The sequence below is a fragment of the Bos taurus genome, chromosome 6, assembly GCF_002263795.3.
Source record: "Bos taurus isolate L1 Dominette 01449 registration number 42190680 breed Hereford chromosome 6, ARS-UCD2.0, whole genome shotgun sequence".
Taxonomy (NCBI): domain Eukaryota; kingdom Metazoa; phylum Chordata; class Mammalia; order Artiodactyla; family Bovidae; genus Bos; species Bos taurus.
In genome coordinates this window covers 25,666,051-25,689,883 of record NC_037333.1, presented here as the reverse complement: position 1 = coordinate 25,689,883, position 23,833 = coordinate 25,666,051, and the positions used below count along the sequence as shown (strand labels likewise).

The window sequence follows — 23,833 nt, the reverse complement described above, 5'->3', positions numbered from 1 at the left end:
AAAATCACTGCAGATGGTGACTGCAGCCATGAAATTAAAAGATGTTTGCTCCTTGAAAGAAAAGTTATGACCAACCTAGACAGCATATTCAAAAGCAGAGACATTCCTTTGCCAACAAAGGTCCGTCTAGTCAAGGCTATGGTTTTTCCAGTAGTCATGTTTGGATGTGAGAGTTGGACTATAAAGAAAACTGAGTGCCAAAGAATTGATGCTTTTGAACTGCTGAAGACTTGAGAGTCCCTTGGACTGCAAGGAGATCCAACCAGTCCATCCAAAAGGAGATCAGTCCTGAATATTCATTGGAAGGACTGATGCTAAAGCTGAAACTCCAATACTTTGGCTACCTGATGTGAAGAACTGACTTGTTGGAAAAGACCCTGATGCTGGTAAAGACTGAAGGCGGGAGAAGTGGACGACAGAGGATGAGATGGTTGGACGGCATCACCGATTCAATGGACATGAGTTTAGGTAAACTCTGGGAGTTGGTGATGGACAGAGAGGCCTGGCGTGCTGCAGTGCATGGAGTCGCGAAGAGTTGGACACAACTGAGCAACTGAAGTGAACTGAGACATAGTTATCATCATCATTTAAAAATGTCATGGAAAAATGGAGCCTGAGAATAATGCATATTCTCCACATTAATCTATGTAATTCTTCACCCTACTTTAAATTGGCACCAACAAAAAGATAGCTAAGAAAAGGGACCAGAAGCTGAAACAAGTTGATAAAAAAGAGGAGGGCACTGCAACAAGGGTTTGGATATCAGATTTAAACTGAACCAGAAAAATAAAGATACATATTCACATTAACATTTTATAAATCAGAAATGTATGATCTAAAAGACTTCAAAGCAGACAGATGATACATATTTTACAAAATAAAATTCATTTTTCTAATCAAAAAGACACTTTCAGGAACTACTTTTTACTAGCCTATGAAGTCACTCACAGCAAGGGCTTTATTTCGATTTTGCTCACAATTGTAATGCCAATGATGACAATGCTACACCCAACAGAAACTTACTGGCTTGATTCCTTAAATTTTAAATGTTTATACAGAATAGTTAAGGCCCTAAAATTTACATATAGTAGCCAATGCCTTAATATCACCATTTTAACCAGCATTTTCTCATCACAATACATTTAAATCTTCAAACAGATGATCATTACCAAATGCCATTCTTCACTAGCTTAAAATTAATGATGGCCTGCAAACAGGGGCAGTCTGAGTGAATAGAGAAAACAGGAAACAATTAGGGACTGATAAGGCAGGTGGGTTTCAGGAACAGTGGTACCAGAGAAAAGGGAGCTGCAGGAGTGAGACTCAAAAATCTATGTATAAATCTCTCAAATCCTTGGCTGTGACTCCTGAACTGAGGTGTTCAGAGTGCAACTCTGGGCGGCCTAGATGAGAACAGCTGAGCCAAGACTTCAGAGGCTGAACAGCATTTGGAAGACTAAGTTCAGATCCAGCCAGAGTGGATGGTTGAAAATCCAGCTTTCAGAAGAAATCCATATGCCTAGCAAATTCTAAAGGTAATCCCTGACAGGATCAAGGTAATCTGATAAATTAACTGCCCCACAAGGACTGAACTCTCTATTCTTCACAGGAAAATGACACAAGTCTGAGCCTCTATGAATATTATCAACAATACATAGCAAACAATCGAACATTATCAAACATGCAAAAAAAATTTCTACAGCAACTGATGATCAAGAGATTAAACTGTCTATAGAAAGAGAGCTAGATAACATACACAGGATCTAGATAACAGGACTAGCAGACAGTCTTAACTTTTTTTGTTTAGTTGTTGCGTCTGACTCTCTTGTGACCCCATGGACTGCAGCCCATGGGGCTCCTCTGTCCCACGAGATTCCCCAAGCAAGAATATTAGAGTGGGTTGCCATTCCCTGGTTGAGGAACTGTGATCCCACATGCATGCAGCATGGCAAAAAACTTTTTAAAAAAAAGATACTCTTCCTCTCAAAGTTAAGAAATACTGCAAATTCTCTTATTTACCTAAAGGACAATGATTAGTAAAATGTACTCATGACTTCAAAATCCTCATTACAATCCACAATTGTAAAATTCCAGTGTTTACATCTTTTATCAATACCTCAGCAGAACATAAAAAAACAATGAATTTACACTAGGAGTAATAACAAGTTTCAGAGGATACAAAATGTCACTTCCTAAGTAAGTACATTCTTTTCTCCTATTTCTACTCTTTTCACCATTAGCAGAATGATGGAAGACTTAGATGGTATCAAAAGTCTCTAGATATTTAAGAACAAAAACCAAATACGTTCACTTCCTTAAAAAGTGTTCCTTTAAATTGAAAGTTCTATTTTAATTGAAATTTTAGTCTTTATATTAAGAATATACAATTCTGGAGTTTTCCTATAACTGAAATAAAAAGTGACTAATCTTTAAATAAATGTGTATAGGTATGAATAAGTATACTATTTTAAAATCTTTCATCTTTGCTTTCAATATTACACAAACAAGCTAGATTTTAAGACAAATACTCTAAAATGCTTTGAAAGAAAATGTTTATTAACCACAGACAATCTTTTCAGTATTTGACGTTTTTTAATATAATAAGCCTTTTCCCCTCCTTGGCCACACTGACCAGGGATGGAAGCTGTGCCCCTTGCAATGGAAGTACAGAGTCCTAACCACTGGACCACCAGTGAATTCCTGTCTTTTTTAGCCTTTTAAGCTACTATCTAGAGTCTGATAGATGTTCAAATTTTTAAGCTTATTTGAATTTCTCAAATCCTAATAAAATGATTAATAGCCAATTGTTTCCATGACACAATAAAAATTACTCACTCTACAAAAATATGGCACAGACCAGATCTAGTAAGAAATCATTTTCATGATGGAAATTACTTATGAAAACATTAATCAAGGACATATTTTCTCAGTACAAATTTTCTCAGGTCATGTTGTGCTATGGCCATCTACTTATCACAACAATTCAAAGCTTTAAAAAGCTTCAATCAACCATTCACCCTGAAAGTTTCTTGATTCTACAACTATGTTGTACATTATTGCAAAGGAAAATATTTTTGTTTGAGACTACTGAGACATGCTCCATTATAAAATCATTTTCTGTTCATTTCTTTCAACTTACTGTTTTATTTTTTGCTTAAAATCTCTTAACTTTAATATAAATAACCAGGGTGCATTTTTTCAACTTAGATAAAGCAAAAAAACACACCAAAGTATAGCCATGTTCGATGTTATTTTAACCTTTATGATTAATTCCATGGCGGTGGTCTGTTCTATGGGGAAGCTCCAATATCCTTTTTTTTTTGGCTAGACCACATCTTAGCTACAGTGATCTAGTTCCTTGACGAAGGATCAAACTTAGACCCTCAGAACTGGGAATGCAGAATCTTAGCCACTGGACCACCAGGGAAGTCCCTCCCCTAACTTTTAAATCTGTGGTAGTACATATAATGAGAAGTAATGTCCAGAATGATGGCCATGCTGTATTATTAAATTCTTTGATCAAAAATTAGTTTACAATTATAGTTGTTGTTCAGTTGCTAAGTCATATCCGACTCCTTGTGACCCCATGGACGATACAGCACACCGGGCTCCTCTGTCCTCCACTATCTCCCAGAGTTTGCTCAAATTCTTGTCCACTGAGTCGGTGATGCTAACCATCTCATCCTTTGCCACCCTTTTCTCCTTTTGCCTTCAATCTTAGACATATGCCAAATTAATTACAGACATATACCAAAAAAGAATTAAGTAACATAATTCAAAAGAACCCTGAAAGGGGGAATTTCCTGGCAGTCCAGTGGTTAGGACTCAGTGCTTTCACTGTCACAGCCCAGGTTCAATCCCCGGTCCAAGAGACTGGACAGCCAAGGTATTTCCTACATCCAATTTAAAAACAAAATTCTCTATTGCAATGTCCTGCAACATCCCTCCAGCTTGGTGACCACCCAGCTTGGTGGTCACCCCACAGAAGGAAATTTCACTGAAAATTACATTTTAAATATCCCAGAAACTACCCAGACAAAACCAGGAAAGGCTAATTTTAAAGACCATGGCCACTCTCAAAGTAATCAAATGCAATTTCAACCTAAAAGACAATCTGCAAGTGAAAAACCACTGTATAACACATTTCAGGTGGGTAGAAAGGTGAATAAAGCCGTGAGATGGTACAGTGTTTTCTCTAGAGATAGTAAGGAAGCAGGGAGTCTAAAGAGAGCATTTATGAAACCAAAGATTGAGTTACAACAGTAGACTGGAGCAAGACTGTAAAACGCCTCAGGCTAAAACTGTATCTTTCCACATGGAAGCAGCGGAAGCCAATAATTGACAGGTCAAATTTATTAAACACAACAAGTAAGGCAATAGAAGAGACAACCAGTTTAAGAACAAGTTATTAAACCTGGTTTTGGATTTGCTGAGTTTATGAGATTCAAATTAAAAATATATGAAGAGGGCTTCTCTGGTGGTCCAGTGGTTGGGAATCCACCTGCCAATGCAGGAGACTCAGATTCAATCTTTGGTCCAGGAAGATCCTATATGCCACAGAGCAGCTAGGCCCAAGCACCGTTAACTACAGACACCGTGCTCTAGAGCTCACGAGCCGCAACTTCTGAAGCCCTCACACTCTTGAGCCCTGTGCCCTGAATCAAGGGAAGCCACCGCAATGAGAAGCCTGTGCACTGCTCGCCACAACTAGACAAAGCCTGCACACAGCAACGAAGACCCAGCACAGCCAAAAATAAATAGGTAATTTTTAAAAAAATATGGAGAGGGAGAGTAAGAGCTTTCAATTAACAGATACAAACTACTATATATAAAATAAACAAGGTCCTACTATACAGCACATGAAACTATATCTTGCAATAACCTATAGTGGAATGCAGAGAAGTACATATATTAATACATAACATTATATGTATATACATACATTAATAAACTGAATCACTAGGCTGTACACCAGAAACTAACAGGATGTTGTAAATTAACTATATTTCAATTTTTAAAAATTTAATATACAGTATTACAAATTTATCATTTGACTCAATGGACATGAGTTGAGAACTCCAGGAGATAATGAAGGACAGGGAGGCCTGCTGTGCTGCAGTCCATAGGGTCACAAAGTCGGACACAACTTAGTGACTGAACAACAACTACCAGCTTATTAACCCAGCACTTCAGTAAACTGAAAGCACTACATATTAAAGATAGGAAATAATGAACAGAAGGGTAAGCAAAGAACAGAAAAGGACAGCAGTGCTTTATGACTTTTCAAGTGGTAACACCAATCCTCACACTTGTACCAAACTATGAGTTTTTTTACATGATAGGTAACATTTACTAAGCAGTCACTAACAAGCAATAGGCTACATTTATATACATTATCTCCATATAGGGAAGGAAGCCCTATAGGGCCTATAGGAAGCAATATAGGGCTTCCCTTGTGGCTCAGCTGGTAAAGAATCTGCCTGCAATGCAGGAGACCTAGGTTTGATCCCTGGGTTGGGAAGATCCCCTGGAGAAGGGAATGGCTGCCCACTCCAGTATTCTGGGCTGGAGAATTCCATGGACTATATATAGTCCATGGGGTCACAAAGAGTCAGACATGACTAGGTGACTTTCACTTTCATCTCAATCTTTACAATATATGAAACTACTATTCTCTGCTCTTCAAACTTAAGCCGTGGACACTAATATGTACTGTCTATATGTATACAGCAGGACTGTCAGGATTCACAAATAGGGATACTATGTCTCTAAGTTTTACCTGTTTGTTGTTTTAGCACAATTATTATTACTAGAGCCCTTGTTCACTCTCACAAGTGTCCAGAACGGTTACCAAGACACTCGTTCCAGGTGGTATAACCCTACAGTATATATTAATACCATGCTTTATACCACAGCCTCAGGTTCCACACCTTCACTCTCTTCCACGTGCATGCCACAAAAAAGACAGGAATAGTACACTTCACTCTTCCAACACAAACACACACTCCACTAGGAAAAAATATGTAAATACCAATGATTAATTATAGGGATTTGATATTATGCAAGATAGTATACTAAATACCTATATGATCAAAATATCTTAAGAGCTACAGGTAAACATAAATAAAAGCTCTTTTATGGATACAAATAATTAACTCTAAGAATAGTATTATTTGATATAAGTAACATATGTAAATAGACTTCATGATTCTTTGACTCTTCCTTTTATTATCCAAACATTCAGTTCCCAGGTCTCTTTTTAGCAAAGATGCATTCCCCACAGACCCTCCCATATGTAAATTAGTACAATTAACTAGTACACAAAAACAAATAGCCTCATCTGCCTTATAAGGAATGAAAAATCCGGTATAAACACTAAAAACTGCCACAAATAATTAAACCAACTATTTTTGGGTGTTAGTTTTCAACTACATTATCCATAGTAAAGGAATACCCACTAACCTGGCATCACTCATCAGAAGTCTAACTATAGATTTTTCAAGTATTCCCTGTCTGTATCAAAGGATCAAATTGGTGACACCTTCGTGCCACAAACTAAAAAGCTAGAGAAGATAAACAATAAATGTTGATTTAGCAAATACAAATCTTCTCGAGTTTAAAACACTGCTCAAATAGATAATTTTTTCATGTAAAGGACTGTGAGAGCCTATATATTACCTCTGATTCCAGATAGTACTTTTTAATGTTCTTTTAAACTAATTTAATATGACACCTAAACTGAAAAAAATTGAAAATTGAGGTATAGAGGGAAGAACTGTGACCATCTGCACAAACTGTACTGTGTCCCAAAATTACTGCAAAATTTAATAACTGTTCAATTTAAGTTATAATAACTATCTAAAATTGAAGACTAGCACTAGATTTTTGAGTTTAATTTGCTGCACTATAACTAAAAAATAAGTATTTTTGGATAGTCAGCAAGCTACATCTAATGACATTTTACTAACATAAAATAATTCCTATAGGTCCTACTTGAATTTCTGATCTTCTAGAACCTAATTTTTAAAACTAGAAAGACTTGTAGCCATTTAAAATAAACTAATTTTTAAAATAGCATTAATATTTGTCAACCAAATTATTCTGCACATCTTGGACAAGTCTACCAATTCAGAAAGTGTGGTAGAGACTAAAGAAATAACAAACATGTATGATCTAGAATAAGGTTAATAATAAAATTTAAATGTTAATGCTACTTAAACCAAAGGCAACCAGAAGACTCAAATATTCTTTTTAGTTTTTATTGGAATATAAAACAATGTTCTGCTGTAAACCAAAGTGAATCAACTATAGTTGCGTTATTCAGTCGCTAAGTCATGTCTGATTTTTTGCAACCCCATGAACTGCAGCATGCCAGGCTTCCTTGTCCTTCACGATCTCCTTGAGTTTGTTCAAACTCATGTCTATTGAGTCAGTGATGCCATCTAACCATCTCATTCTTTGTCTCTCTCTTCTTTTGCCTTCAATCTTTCTTAGCATCAGGATCTTTTCCAAATGAGTCAGCTCTTTACATCAGGTGGCCTCAGTATTGAAGTTCAGCATCAGTCCTTCCAATAAATATTCAGGGTTGATTTCTTTTAGGATTGACTGGTTTGATCTCCTTGCAGTCCAAAGGACTCTCAAGAGTCTTCTCCAGCACAATTCAAAAGCATCAATTCTTCAGCATTCAGCCTTCAGGGCTTCCCTGGAAGCTCAGCTGGTAACCTGCCTGCAACGCGGGAGACCTGGGTTCAATCCCTGGGTTGGGAAGCTCTCCTGGAGAAGCTCTATCCACCCTAGTATTCTGGCCTGGAGAATTCCATGACTGTCACAAAGAGTTGGACGTGACTGAGCGACTTTCACTTTCAGCGTTCACTATGATCCAAGTCTCATATCCATACACGACTACTGGGAAAACCATGGCTTTGACTATACGAATCTGAAAGCAAAGTGGTGTCTTTGCTTTTTAACATGCTCTCTAGGTTTGTTATAGCTTTCCTTCCAACAGCAAGCATCTTTTTAATTTTATGGCTGCAGTCACCATCCACAGTGATTTTGGAGCCCAAGAAAATAAAATCTGTCTAAAAAAGAAGGGATATATGTATAATATAAGCAGAATCAGCTACACATATACATATATATCCTCTCTCTTTCGGATTTCCTTCCCAATCAAGTTGTCAAAGAGCAGTGAATTTCCTGTGCTATCCAGTAGTTTCTCACTAGTTACCTAGTTTATACATAGTAGTGTATATGTCAATACCAATCTTCCAATTCAAGACTAATTTAAAAATAGCTATGGAGAAATTTATGTAAGCTGAACATTATATAAAAGTAAAAATTAGTGTTTCAAATAAATCCGTAATATTAAAATGTTAGGACAAGCACCTACACTGCACAAAATTATATTGGTTCCAGTAATGTAATAATTTATATTTCATTCATTCTTTAAAGTTTTATAATTATAATTTGAAAGGCAAACAGTGTAAAGAATTTAACTGCTGCTTCTTTTAAACTTTATTCCTGGACATCCCTGGGGATCCACCTGCCAAGACAGTAGACACAGGTTCTATCTCTAGTCTGGGGAGATTTCACATCTCATGGGGCAACTAAGCCCATGTGCCACAAGTACTGAGAGCCCATGCTCTAGAGACCATGAGCTACAGCTACTGAGCCCGAGTATGCACGCCCTAGAATAAGAGGAGCCACTGCAAGGGAAAGCCTGAGCACTGCCAACTAGAAAGGAGCCCTCACAAGCTGCAACTAGAGAAAGCCCGCACACAGCAATGAAGATCCAGCACAGCAAAAAATAAGTAAAAAGATTTTTTTAAAAGTTTATTTCTTTTAATTTGAAAAGCATTACTCAAATGTAACAATACTGATTAACTGTTAGTTTAAATAATCAATTTTAACATGTCACAGTTAAACAAGCAGTTGAATTCTTTTTAAATTCCATGCGTTAATTTTAAGTTCTATAATGCTAAATAGCAAGGGGGTATAGCTTTGTGTAAACTCCAGGAGTTGGTGATGGACAGGGAGGCCTGGGGTGCTGCAGTCCATGGGGTCGCAAAGAGTCGGACTCGACTGAGCGACTGAACTGAATGCTAAATGTTAAAATTTTAAATTTCAACGTTAAAATTTCTTACTAAAACTATGGTTTTAATAAGAATATTACATTTATCCTTTTATTCTCTGAGTATCTGAATCATCTTTCCAAAGAAGTCAACCTGTATTTCTTTAAAAATTAAAAAACGAGGTACTGCAGTCACTGTTTCAAATGTCCCCAGGTTTAGAGAGTTTGGTTATATCCTTTCACTTAATGAACTACCCAAACTTCCAAATATAAAAACATCTATAATCTTTAACCCAGTTATACTTTAAATTCTGTATTTATTCAAAGGAACTCTCAGGATAATAGGAGCTTTATATATTTTATATTAGTAAGCAAAAGTAGAGTCAAAAAAGATACAACCAAAGGTAACAGATAAATCAGTGTTTATGATATATGAACTAGTTTCGAAAAATCATTTTAAAATGCTAACATAAATGCGGAAAAAGATTTCAGGACTGAATAAACAGAGAATTTTACTTTTAGGGGGCTGGGAGCCACTTTTTTAATTTAACAAGTCCTAAATATATTGTGATACCTCCAGACAATAGAATATTATTCTACAATAAGAAAATAAGCTATCAAGCTGTGAAAAGACATGGAGGAATCTTAAATGCATACTACTAAGTGAAAGGATCCTTAAAGGGTACGTACAGTTTAACAACTATATGATAACAATCACATTTCTGGGAAAGACAAAGGATAGTAAAAAGATTTGTAGTTGCTAAGGGTTGTGGAGGAGGGAGGGATAAACAGAAGACTTTTAGGCAGTGAAACAATTTGTATGAAACTATAATGATAAATGGGTTATGTCAAGTGTCCAAACCTACAGAATGTGCAACAATAAGAGTGAATCCTGATGTCAACTACAGTCTTCAGGTACTAATGATGTGTCAATGTAGGTTCATCCAGTGTTAACAAACGTACCATTCTGGTGTGGAATGTTGATTGCACAGGAGACTGTGCATGTTGGGGCAGGATGTATGTCAGAACCCTTTGGACATTCCTTTCAATTTTGTAGTGAACTTAAAATTGCTCTAAAAAAAGTCAAAGGAATAGGAAAAGGCACAAAGGGAGACATGGTGGGTGGGGCGGGAGGAAGAGTCCACAAACAAGTAAACCAGAAAACACATTGTTAGGATTGCAGATGATTTTTTTCTTCATACATATCTAAATGTTCCAAATTTATTATGACAAAATTAATATTGAAGCCCAAATATATATAGTGTCTACTTCTGGACTGCTCAGTCTGCTCCAGAAATGTCAGTCCCCACTTGCACCAACATCACATTCTTAAAAGTACCTTTGTTGAATGTTTTTTTTCTCCTTGCAGGGGACATTCTTCTTTCCCCTTTTCTCCTCCTTTTCAAAAATTTACTGCCATTTTCATTTGTTTATTCTTTCAAATAAACTTACAAACTTTTTCTTTAAATGGCCAGAGAATAAATATTTTAGGCTGGGAATCTGATCACTTATTCATTGTTTTGTTTTACAATCTTGTGAAATAAAAACCATTCTTAGCAGGCCACACAAAAAAGCAGCCCTAAGGCCAGCTTGTGAACCCCAACATCAAGTGTAGCTTCCACTGCACTAGCAAATATTTTGATTCAGTTTATACGGAATGTACACATCAACTTTAGGAAAAAAACAACATCTTTCCAACAGTAACTCTTTGAAAAGCAAATTATGATTCTTCACTTATTAAAGTCCTCTACTGTATTTCTCACTTGATTTATGAATCCTGCAAACTGTTAGGATTTATAATTTCTAGGCACTTAAAGACTCTGGTATTTGAGCATATGATTGCTGCAAAGAACTTCCTAGGTTTGTTATTATTCCTGGCATTTTTGGCCTACTTATATAGAAAAATTGTTAACATTATATTCTATAATCAGAATGCAACAAGTTACTTTTTAAATGTCACAGTAAGTATTAGTTCTTTATTTCTCTTCTATTCAGTAATCCAGTATCTCGTAGGTTAAGGGAGAGCTGGGTTAAGCACTCAAGAGTGCATGGCACATGATAGGCACTTAAATGTTTGCATAAATGATTCTAATTTTGTTCCCAGTCAAAATTGCACTAAAACTACAGTGAATTAAAAAAAAAAAAAAAGAAGGTCCACAATCATGGGGAGAGCAGGAGGAAAAAAAAAAGAAAGAAAAGTGGAATGTAGATGGACAAGTGGTAACTATCAGTATACACCTTAAAGTCTCCTGGCAGCACCTTTATAACTTGGAGTGAAGGGAGTAAATTAAAAAGAATTTGGAGAGGGCTTCCCTGGTGGTCCAATGGTTAAGAATCTGCCTTGCAACAAATGAACACCAGTTCAATCCCTGGTCCGGGGAGATCCCACATGCCGCGTGGCAACTGTACCCCAACTACTGAAGCCTGTGGGCCTAGAGCCTGTACTCCACAAGAGAAGTCATCTCAATGAGTAGCCTGCACCCCACAACAAGGAGCAGCCCCCACTTATCACAACTAGAGAAAGCCCATGTGCAGCAACAAAGACCCAGCATAGCCAAAAATAAATAAATAAAAAGAATCCAGTGAAAGCTGTTTCGGAAATAACTAGGTCTCTCCATCCCCAATGGAGAAGGCAATGACAACCCACTCCAGTACTCTTGACTGGAAAATCCCATGGACAGAGGGGCCTGGTAGGCTGCAGTCCATGGGGTCGCTAGGAGTCGGACACGACTGAGCGACTTCACTTTCACTTTTCACTTTCATGCATTATAGAAGGAAATGGCAACCCACTCCAGTGTTCTTGCCTGGAGAATCCCAGGGACGGAGAGCCTGGTGGGCTGCCGTCTGTGGGGTCGCACAGAGTCGGACACAACTGAAGCGACTTAGCAGTAGCAGCAGCTCCATCCCCAGCCCCACCCAACCACTCTAGGTCCCCAGGACTGCTGCCATGAGTTCAAGAATAAAAAGAAAAAAAGCAACTCGGAGAAAATAGTCAGGGATAGATCATGCCTTTAAAAATATGTACCTATATACGTCCTCCAAAAGTTATTCAATTCAAAAGCATACAATTATTCCAGGAAGCTATGAAAATGAGCATTCAGAAGATCAGAGAGACAGAGAACATCCGTAAATTTAAATTATGAGACAGAAAAGGTTTGAAGTGGTAAAGAACCTGCCTGCCAATGCAGGAGACACAACAGATGCAGTTTCAATTGCTGGATTGGGAAGATCCCTTGGAGGAGAGGCATGGCAACCCACTATCACCAGACTGGATATATGGGTACAATAAAAATTATATTTCAGAAAGTGAAATCGCTCAGTCGTGTCTGACTCTTTGCGACCCCATAGACTGTAGCCTACCAGGCTCCTCCTTCCATGGGATTCTCCAGGCAAGAGTACTGGAGTGGGTTGCCATTTCCTTCTCCAGGGGATCTTCCCAACTCAGGGATTGAACGCAGGTCTCCCACATTCCAGGCAGACGCTTTAACCTCTGAGCCACCAGGGAAGCGGTATCTCAGTGTAGTTTTAATTCAGATTTCACTTATATTATGAGTAAGGATTAGAGTCTCTTATGTTTTATGCCTCTACTTCCATTTCAGGGCTTCCCTGGTGGCTCAGATGGTAAAGAATCCACATGCGATGCAGGAGACTGAGGTTTGATTCTTGGGTCGGGAAGATGCCCTGGAGAAGGAAATGGCAACCCACTCCAGTATTCTTGCCTGGAGAATCCCATGGACAGAGGAACCTCGCAGGCTACAGTACATGGGGTCACAAAGAGTTGGACACAACTGAAGCAACTTAGCACACACAGAAAACAAAACAAAAAAGAGACGGGAAACGAGAGCAAAATTTATATTTAATTTAGAGAGCACACAAGAGCATGTCAAAGCATGCAGACATGAACGACTCAGTGAACTAGTGACTCCAATATATAATTAACTGTTTCAAAGAGAAAAACGGATAGGAAAATCACCAATAGATCTCTCAGAAGAGATGGATATATTTGCTATATATGGATAAGAGTTACTATATTTAAAAAGTTCAATGAGTACCCAGCACAACAGATAATATTCATACTAAAGTATGTCACTGTGAAATGGGGACAAGGAAACTCGACAAATTTCTGGGGAATGGAAAGGGAACTAGTCACGTTAAAAAAAAAAAATCATCAGAATAATTCCTGAATTAACAATTATGAGAGAAAATGACCATGGGACTTAAAAATTCTGAACAAAAGACTACACCCAGCCAAACTACATGTTCAATACGCATGGTGTCAAAAATCTTTCTCATGCACCTTTTCTCAAAAATTTTCTGGAAGATGTGATCCACCATAGTGAAACAACCAACCATAATCAGAGGAAGAAAAGAGATACAGCAAACAGAGGGGTGCAACACAGAAGTCACGAGAACAAATCAGGAACATAGTCAAGAGGGATCCAAGCAAGACAGGTGTGCACCAGATATAGAGAACAACAGTCTAGACTGGAGCAGTGCGATTCAGGCTACATTCATTTTGCATCTGTTATGACCAAAGGGCTTACTATGCTACCTTCTATTAAAAAACAGATTGACATGTGTCTGGCCTGGGTGTTTATATACACTTAACTCAACTTAAACATAGGCTAACAAAGCTCCTTTCCCCCTCTTTTGTGCCCTACTCCCTGGAACAGCTAGGAATTTGACACCAAAGTTAACCTATTCTTAAATACAGAACAACTCATTCCAAGAGACTTCTTTCTTAACTGAAGGTTCTCTGCCTGGCCCATTTCACAGCCCCACCAGGTAACCATAGAGTCCTGTGTTTCACAGAACATAATCTTACCCATTGGTTTTCCCAAGAGGAGCTCTAGTGGAAATTTCAGGAAGTTGAAACCAAGCTATTAACCCAGAAGGTGTGTTCAACTACAGTAGCAATACTGCGCTTTCCTTATACATCATCTAAGTTTTTAGTTTTTCAAAATTAAAACAGCTGAAAGATACACACTGGATATTAAACTCTAAAGATAATTAGACTGTTCAAAAAAATCAAGGAAATGATTAACATGAAAGTCAGGATAGTGAATAGGTAAGGAGGCAAAGAAATGAAAATGTGACCATGGAGTAAAAAGCTGAAGCACTGATGATGTCTTACATGACAGGTCTTCAGTTTATTACTCTAAAACTTACAGACACATGTATATTTTTTCTACATATAAATATCTCAGTTAGAAAGGAATTCTAAAAAGAAAAAAATTGTAGCCTGATAGCCAACTACAGTAACAAAAGTGCTTTATCAGAGGAGTTTTTAAATTTTCAATTTGTTGACAAAACATTCACCCTACAGATATACCACCTCATGTATAGAATACAGGTAAGAGTTATTCATCATAGCACTTAACTAGCATGGTTGGAATTCCAAAGTAAGTTACATGGCTAAACTGGGGATGTGAAGTAGGGTGGGAGGTAAAGGATGTGTGTGTATGACAGGAGGGGAGCTGTAGACTACTCAAAAGTATGGCTACATGGATACAGGGAGGTATGATTCTTTAGGGGGCATAACTAACAATCTTGTACACCTTTGAATTTTCTATTGCCTTTCTCAAATAATCACAGTAGTTAACCCTGGTGGCTCAGATGGTAAAGCATCTGCCTACAATGCAGGAGACCCAGGTTCAATCCCTGGGTTGGGAAGATCCTCTGGAGAAGGAAATAGCAACCCACTCCAGTACTCTTTCCTGGAAAATCCCATGGACGGAGCAGTGTGGTAGGTTACAGTCCATGGGGTCACAAAGAGTCAGACACGACTAAGTGACTTCACTTCACTTCCCCGATCTTTCTTTAAATTTAGGTATGGATAACACAGCCAAACCAATAAACACAAATGGTACTATAATTCATCCCCAGATTAACAATCACATTCCCTCTTATAATCAATTCAGGATTATACACTTTGATATACTGATATGCCTTAATTGGACCCCAGGAAGTGTTCATCAATACATAAATAATATGTTTTAAGATCAAACCATGTAATATATATCATCAGAAAAAAAAATGAAAACTTGATTGTTGATATGAAATGCTCTAAAAGACATAATAAGTTAAAAACACAAGAGGCCAAAATAGTGTATGGAGTTGGCTACCACTTATTTTTTGTAAAGGATATACAGTTGATCCTTCAACAATGTAGAGGTTAGGGGTACCGACCCTATACAGTCAAAAATCCACACACAACTTTATAGTCAGCCCTTCTCATCCAAAACCTGGCATTTGCGGACTCAAACAACTGCAGATCATGTAGTATCACAGAATGCATTTAGTGAAATTAAAAAATCCATACATAAGTGGAGCCCCACATTTCCAATATCACATTTGCTTGTGTATACATATAATATAGTGTGTGTGTATATATATATATCTCCTTCAGTATCTGTGGCAGATTGGTTCCAGGACCCCCTAAGATACCAAAATCTACAGATGTTCAAGTCCCTTAAATAAAATGGCACAGCACAGAGAGCCCTCCAAAATTTGACCAGTTGACTGAATCCTTGGATGGAAATCCGTGCTGAGGGTGGGAGGGACACTGAATATACAAATCTCCACAGAAAGATAAGAACTGACCATGCTGGTTGCCCCTAGAAGTGATCCATCTGGATAGGAACAGCCTGAGCAAACCTCATTGTATACTCTTTTGTACAAAAATTGATTTGTGGACAATGTAAACAACAACTGGCTATTCACACACACATTTTCTTAAACAGCAAAACAAGGTCATATGACAACTTTGTCAAGACCAAATAATTATCTTTGCAAGTTGAATATAGAAAAAAATTAGAAAGATGTCTTCCTAGAATAAAATTAAACAATAACTTGCCCAACGAAACTGGCATTTGTTGTATCCAGTTATTCCTTACAAAGTTGTAACACAGTATGTGTTTGTATATACCAGGATATATCTAGATTCTAGAGCCACTGTCCAATTCAGTATCCATTTACTACATATGGAATTAAATTACCAGTAATTAAAAATTACATTTAAAGTTTAAAAATCATTTCTTTGTTGGATTAGTTTTATTTCAAGGGCTCAACAGTGCAGCTAGTGGCTACTGTATTAGAAGCACAAATACAGAACTTTTGATCGTCACAGAAAGTTCTCCTGGACAGCATTTTTTCAGAAGAATCCTCAAAAAAGCCAGTTAACATCTGAATGCTTTGGAGAGAACTAGGTGGTTGGAAAGAACAGGAGATATCTCACACCAGTAAGATAGGACTTGGCCTGTGCCAGGCAGCATCCTTAATGTTTCATGTTAACAGTTTTAATCCTTACTGTACTTCAATTATTTTCCTTTGTAATCCTAAGTATTAATATTTTATTTAATGCATTTAAAAACAGTATTCTGATAATGAGGTCACAGGCTCCAGCAGACTGGTAAAAGGATCCATCACCTTTAAGGAAAAAGTAATTAAAAAACCTAAAATAACATTAAAAATTAAGATCCAAGCGTGATTTTACTAATACTGTTTGAGAATACAAGTTGTACAAGTTCAAAACAAAAAAATAAATTGTATCACTCATAATCCCATCATGCCACCACCCATACATCCTTTCAGATTTGATTTTATGTTTGTGTGCGAACTATGAGTCATTCTATCCTTAAGGTAAGAGTTTTTCTTAAAGGTAAAGAGTTGGACTTCTGAGTATTGGTTGAATTTTAGTTTTTCTAAGTGTAGTAATAAAGCCTGTAGACAGAACCTGGGTTTGAGTTCCAGCGCTCTCACTTAGGAACTCAGTGACCCTGGCAGAAATTTTTTTTTTAGTTACTTGAAATGTGAATGTCTCACCAATAAAAAGTATTTATCCCACAACATTAAAATTTTTTTAAAACTACAAGAAAAAGATGTGTATTTTCTCTCTACTGAAGTATTTCTTGCCTTAGTTAATACTTTAAGTTATCAGACTTTGTGGTTACATAAACTGTTATCCTAAGATGACCCATGGAAAACCCCATAAGAATTTTTTATAACAATTTAGTTCACATAAATACTAAATTCTTATTGACTGTCATAATAAGCACAGCATTTTATAGTAACAAGTTTAAAATACATAACTAAAGAAATTTTAGCTTTATAGATTACTGCAAAGAATTTGCTGCAAAGATTACTCAGAGAAATCTTAGTCATATTACCACCTCCGCCAAATAATTCAGCTTTTAAGATGAGTGACATATTATAACTGAAACTTTTTCAAATGGCAGACCTTTCACCAAAATTACTAAAGTACAAAGGTAGCTGAGAACAGATTTCATATTTGCAAATTTTTAAAAAATTTTACTATAGTGTTTCAACTAGCAAAATATTTTACCTGTCAAATCATTTGAATTGACAAGGTCCAGAAATCAAATGAGAAGGGGGAGAAGGGAAGAGATCATTCACTTTCTTTAGAAATCAACCCACAAAGTCCTAGACCATTTACTGAAGAATGAACAGTATAACTAACTTGTTTAGCCCTCAGACTTTGGACACTTTGCTATTTCCTTAAGATTCTATACTTTGGATATCAGCAAACACTGTAGTACAACAGAAACTAAAAAAGTCCACATATTTTCTTTTAGAGCTGTAGCAAAATATCTATTAAGTTTATCAAATTAATCTTTCCAAGTCACACAAGGAACACGCATTACATGCCTGTTGGAAAGACAGTGTCATGTTTAACACACTCTGGAACTTGGCTGCCTTAGTTTGAACTCCACCCCACCACTTATTAGCTGTGCGATCTTGGGGAAGTTAGTCACACAAAGTTACTTCATCTCTCTGTGCCTTGGTTTCCTTATCTGTGAAATAAGAATAATACCTACCTCATAAGGCTGCTAAAAAATTCAATGAATACATGTAAAGCACTTAGTAAGATGCCTGACATACAGTAAGTGCTGTGTTAACTATTATTAAGCTATAAAGACTGCTTAAGTTAAAATTCACTATTACAGACTATTATTTAAAAGAACATTTCTATTAAGTCAGTTGCTTAGAACTTTAAATCTGTAGCCCAGGAAATGCAAAGCTGGTTAGATCTGTTATAATTCCAGACTCTTAGTGAACACAGTGCACAAAAACTACAGCTTCCCATTGTTTCTATGAAAATGTATCAAAAGTTCCAACTGGGGAAAAAAAATCTTATTTTTCTGATCACATTCTCAGGTTCTAGAAGTAAGAGACTAGAAATGACTACATAGTACTTAAGAGACAAAAGTCATCTTTTTTCTCTAGACACATATAGGAACTTTTAAAGAGAACACTACTGATTTTTACTGTAAAGAGAAGAGTATCAGTTATGGGTAATAAGTTTTGTATTTCTGAATAATGGCAAAGAAAAGATAAAAATAAAGTCAGTTATGTGAATCTCCTAGCAAAGAGAGGAAAAGGTAAGCATACCCATGCATGAATGCACCTGCATGCAGCACATCAATGGAATATTAACTTTATCTAGTTCTTCGTAACTGACGAATTGTCATCTCTGAATATTGTATTTGAAAATCAAAATCACTGTATCTTATTCCCATTTTTCAGCTAGCCTTAGAAATTTCAAGGTCACACAGATATTAAAATTAGACTGTAATTCAGGCTCATTTCCACTTCTCAAAAAATTCTCTATGACAAAGACGGAGCAACTCCAAAACAGCAAGAAAATTTCTAATAGAAGCAGAGAAGGAAAGGAAGAAATTACCACTGCTATAACTACTACTTCACAGGTTCCTTGTTACATCCAGGACTGCAGGTACTTCTATATTCTTAATCTTATATAAATTATATAGGATACTTAAAAAAATTTTTGTGTAGAATTTTCTATCCAAACTGGATTATGGTTACATAATTCATTAAATATTTTATTCTCTGAAACTCTGGAGTACAAACTATGTTTCTAAGCTGGACTTCTCTAAGTCAAATAATTAGGCATAATATTAATTCAGAGTAAAAAAGTAAAATGTAAAATATAAACACTAGAACCAAATTTCTTTGGCTGATGAATGAACTCTGATAACACTATGTTTTCTTAAAGCAAAAACACGCGTATTAATATGCAAGATCTGCTTGTCAATAGTCTTTGTTTAGCAAAAAAAATCGCATTATATAACATATTTGTCACATGAATTTAAGATTTACTTTTTATAAACTCTCTGCAAAACATGTTTCTAAGGGATAAAAAAGGAAACATTAGATTAGCTGACTGTCCAAGTGGATTCCACCTATGTTAAAAAAATTGAAAAAACACAATGTAAAAGCAAGTAAAATTACATACCTTCAGTTTAACTAAAGAAATAAAAATCTCTTATCTTTAAAAGAATTACAAGTCAAAAAACAACCCAATAATGAAGAAAACAGAATGAAGATAAAAGCTACCAAAACAATGTCCCAATGGAGGCAAGATGGCCTGCCATTTTTATCAACTGATATTACGTCTAACTTTGATCTACTCACAAGCTCTAATTCTGAACTGGCCACAATTCAAATGCCAAGAGTAACAGGAGAGTATTGTTCAAAATTTTCCCACAGTACCTGTTAAGATAAATGGTTCCAATTTGCCTATCAACCTTCTTAACAAATTTAGTATCATTCAGTATCCTTTTGTGTGTCCATGTGTTCTGTCCTGGGTGTTTTTTTAAGTATCATTGATTTACAAAGTTGTGCTAATTTGAGGTATACTGGCAAAGTTTTAAATACACACACACACATATATATTAACCTTCTTTTTCATTATAGTTATTATAAGGTACCAAATATAGTTTTCCCTGCGTTATAAAGCAGGTCCCTGTGCTCTGTTTTATATATCATGGGTTTCTGTTAATCCCAAATTCCTAATTTATCCCTTCCTCCTCCCTTTCCCCTTTGGTAACCATAAATTTGTTAGAATTCTGTGTCTGCGAGTCCATTCTTGTTTTTAAAGTAAGTTCATTTTTATCATGTTTTTTAGATTCCGTCTAAGACACATCTTAATTTAACTGATCTCACACGCACACGCTTGATATTCACATAATATCAAATTGACAGTGACTGATATTTTACATTATTTCAGAGACAAAAATTCCCTGAATGCCTACCAAGGTGGGACAAGCAGGAAAAACTTATGACTCTTTAGGTGCTTATGATTATGCCCAGCAAAAAAGGAATAAGGAAACTCACAAGCTAACTGAAATAGCAATGAATAAACACACTTTTTTGTAGGCTTTACAGGGATACTTCAATTGCAACAAATACTAATCAGCTGCTTAAAAAAAAAAAAATCCGACTATTTAAAATTGCGAAAAAGAATTCTAAATGACTAATCTGTGGACAAGGGTACATTAAAAAAAAAAATCGCATTTTTTACACTAAAAATGAACTCTTTAAAGTATTTTACAAGCATCCTCAAACTACCATAGTTTCAATCTGGCTTTCGACTTTCACAAACCAGATTTTTAGGTTCCCTACTCCCCAAATTTAAATGCAGTATTCAAATCTCCCAAGGGTCAGCAACTAGAAGGAATACTATACTGTATCACTGACCAGGATCATTAGAAATTAAGCTTCTAAAAGTTTACACTGAACAAGGTATAAAATCCCATTTTGTATAATTTGTATCTTCAAGAGCACCTGGTACAAACTCCTAAACATATCAGGGGCTATAAATAAACACTAAAAACTAAAACACTCCTTCAACACTTTGTGGTTTTGCTCCCTGCTTTTGAAACAAAACAGCATAGCTTTGCAAAACCCAAAGGACCTAAATGTTACTGAAACTTCGGAGAATACATTATTGTTTTGTTTAGAGGGTTTAGCCTTGCCCTTATTACCAGCTGTAATGCTTTTAACTGATGCTAGTACAGAGGGCAAGAGAGTTGATCAGTTGTAAGTAATACCAGAACCCATTAAAGGGTTTTAAGTTAAAGTTTACACATTTATCGTTTAGCTATTTAACATCAATGTTCTAAAAATCAGTTAATTGTATCAGCAACTTAAAGAGAGTTCTGTAATCAATCTAATTTCCAGGAAAATAAACACATACTGGTACCAATAAAAGAAGAAATAACCAAGCTTTCTGCCTTTAACTCTGGCAGGAAGCTAAGGATAGTTTACATCAATGTAATGAAAAATAAGCATTTGTGTATTCTACAGACCTTTCTATACCTAGTTTTCAAAGTAGTTATAGAAATCTTTAAAGAGTCAAAGCAAATTGGGAAGCCATTATCAAAATCACAAACTACCATTAAAGATACACGAAAACATCTGGCAACGAAGGTCTGGAATTGGTTCCAGAGTATCAAAGGTTTTCTGGTGAATGTATTACGCCTCTAAATTATCACTTAGATGCGACATTCCTAAAACGGCAACATAGGCCTAGAAGTTTCAGTGAGCCAGTGCAGGCAAAACCAAACTATGACAAAGATACTCTCTCCTTTGAGCGGTAACAATCAACTTTGTGCTCTGGGATCAACTTGCTTCAGAGAAGTCTAAGATGGTACCTAAATTGGGAGGGAAGCCAGTAGAACGGATAAAATCAAATGGAAAATGAACTCGAAAAGTTAAGTTTCTATTTCCAATAAACTGCGTCTGTGAAATCTTCCAGACGATAAAGACTCGGTAGAACAGACAGATCTAGACCCAGACGCATTCTCTGAGGCGTGCGCACAGCGCGGAAGGATGAATGAATGAAGACAGGCGCGTGTGAAATGCAGCCGGTCCGGCCGGCAACCAGACCGGCAGCAGCTCTCCGTAGGCCTCGCTCCTCCCCCTTCCCTCCTCCATGACAGCCCGGTCTCGAGCACGGAGGGGCGAGGACAATGTGGTCCCCCTTCTAACCACCCCCCCCCCCACTTTCATCCTCCTCTCAGAGGTTTACCGCGCGGCACGGGGTTCCCCTCCCCACCCCAAACCTTTCTCGCCTCCCCTGCCGCCAACCCCGGCAACTCTCCGACGCGCTGGAGTAACATGCGCTCGCCCCTCTCGGCTCCCCTCGGCGAGGTCGAAGCTTCTACGCGCGTGCCGCGGCACCACTCCCGCCCAACCCACCCTCTGGCAACGCGAGCCCACCGGCCTCCCGGCCCACCGATCTAAGGAACCCCGGCACGCGCGCCGCACCCGAGTCCCTGGGCTATAGAGAGGCTCGGGAGGGAGAGAGGGAAAGGCTGCCCCGGGGCGCCCTCCTCCATCTCATTCCTGGCCGGCTCGCCGCCCACCCTCCCTGCGGATCCCGATGCCTGCTCGGAGCCGGCCCCGCGCCCTCCTATCCCGAAAACACAATTCTCACAACCCTAGCCCAGGGCCCCGAACACCCTCCATCCTCGTGGTCTTAAGGCTCCGCCGGAGGCGCCGCCCCTCCCCCACTCCTCTCCCCGAGCTCTCGGGCCCCCACCAGAACGTGTGCTCCACACGCCGTAGCGGCCAACCTCCGGGGCGCCCCCAGTTGTCCGCGGGGAGGTCAGGCCCAAGAAGAGGGGGAGGGGGCGGCAAGGGGTAGCATGCGCGCCGGGAACGCCGTCCCGCGGGGTCCCCCAGTCCGAAGGGAGACAGAGCGCGGGGACCAGTGGGGGTGGGGGCCAAAGGCAATACTCACCGGTTCCACAGTCGCCATCTTAGATCGATCTGATCGCACAACCGCTCCTGAAGGGGAGGGGGGGGTGGTGAGAGGAAAAAAAGGGGATTCAAACCGGATTGGCCGGCTACTGTTCACGTGACGGACGTGTCCGTTTGGCCCTGGCGGCGCCTGCGCAAGACTGCGGCTGCGTGTTTAACGAGAGGCTTCTGGGAAGTGAAGTCTCTCCCGTTTCCCCCCCCCCCCCCTTTTTTTTTTCTTTTAGGCAAAGAAGTTAAAAAAAAAAAAAAAAAAGAACCGGTCACGTGGTCGATGGGTACGGTTCGCGCTTCTCGGCGCGGGGGACACTTGCGTTCTGCAGGGTGGTTTTCAGTCCTCTGCTCTTCCGCCTGGATAGATGCTGTCGCACTTACTGCCAGGCATGCCTACTGTGCCGTTTGTCGCCCTGTCCTCCCATCTTCCCCGGAAGGTTGGGAACCGAAGGCTCAGCACGCTCAATAAGGCTTCATTTGCTTAATTGAGGTCCTAGGACGAGTTGCCTGTGTGTTTATTTAATTTTCTTTTGACTTCTCACCATTTTCTCTTAGTTTTAAAAAGAGTTGGCGTTGGAGAATAGTTGTTTGAGCAGTCAGCCCTCCTCGGTCCCTTGGCTCCGCTAACACTGGTGGTCACTCATTGCCATCACTGCGAAAGGGGGTGGCGGAACCGCCCACAGTACCCACTTGCCACAGGTTGGGGGAGGGGGAGTGCACCCGACAGCTTTTCCTGTTCCAACTCCTGAAATTAAGACTTCAGGGTTAAATCTTGCGTGGAAGTAAAAATGATTTGCAAGTTGTGTCCTCTCGCTTCCACTGTTCTGCTTTAACGTGAACGGAAACCGCCCAAGTCCAGGTGCCAGCCAGGGAAGCCACTCCGGCCCCCGCTGACTAAGCCCTGGACTGACCGTCAGGAGTCGTTAGGCCAGGTCAACTATGACTCTTGACGTTGACTCATTCTCGTTAGGCAAGTGACTTAGTCAGTGCCTCAGCTTTTTCATTTATGAACCACAGATAATAATACACTTACCTCACAAGGGTTTGCTGTGCTAGTGATTGTAACCAGTTTTGTAGATGCATCGGACTCTATAAATGCTTCACTATAGGCAACCTCGTGTCTTCCTAAGGATCAGCGGCTTCCCTTAATGTTTGTTTTTTTTTTAAACAATTAAAATTTTTTTTCTT

General features: G+C 38.4%; 1 protein-coding gene across 2 annotated transcripts in view; it reads right to left on the bottom strand.

Annotated features, from left to right (window-relative positions):
- Window positions 1–22,665, bottom strand: part of EIF4E (eukaryotic translation initiation factor 4E) — a 40,697-nt gene extending 18,032 nt beyond the window's left edge. Inside the window, 1 exon segment of one of the 2 annotated variants that reach the window (NM_174310.3) lies at window positions 22,635–22,665. In NM_174310.3, coding sequence (NP_776735.2) covers window positions 22,635–22,652 — 18 coding nt within the window. In that variant the 5' untranslated portion in view covers window positions 22,653–22,665. 2 annotated transcript variants of the gene reach the window in all.
- Window positions 22,666–23,833: the final 1,168 nt, after the last annotated feature.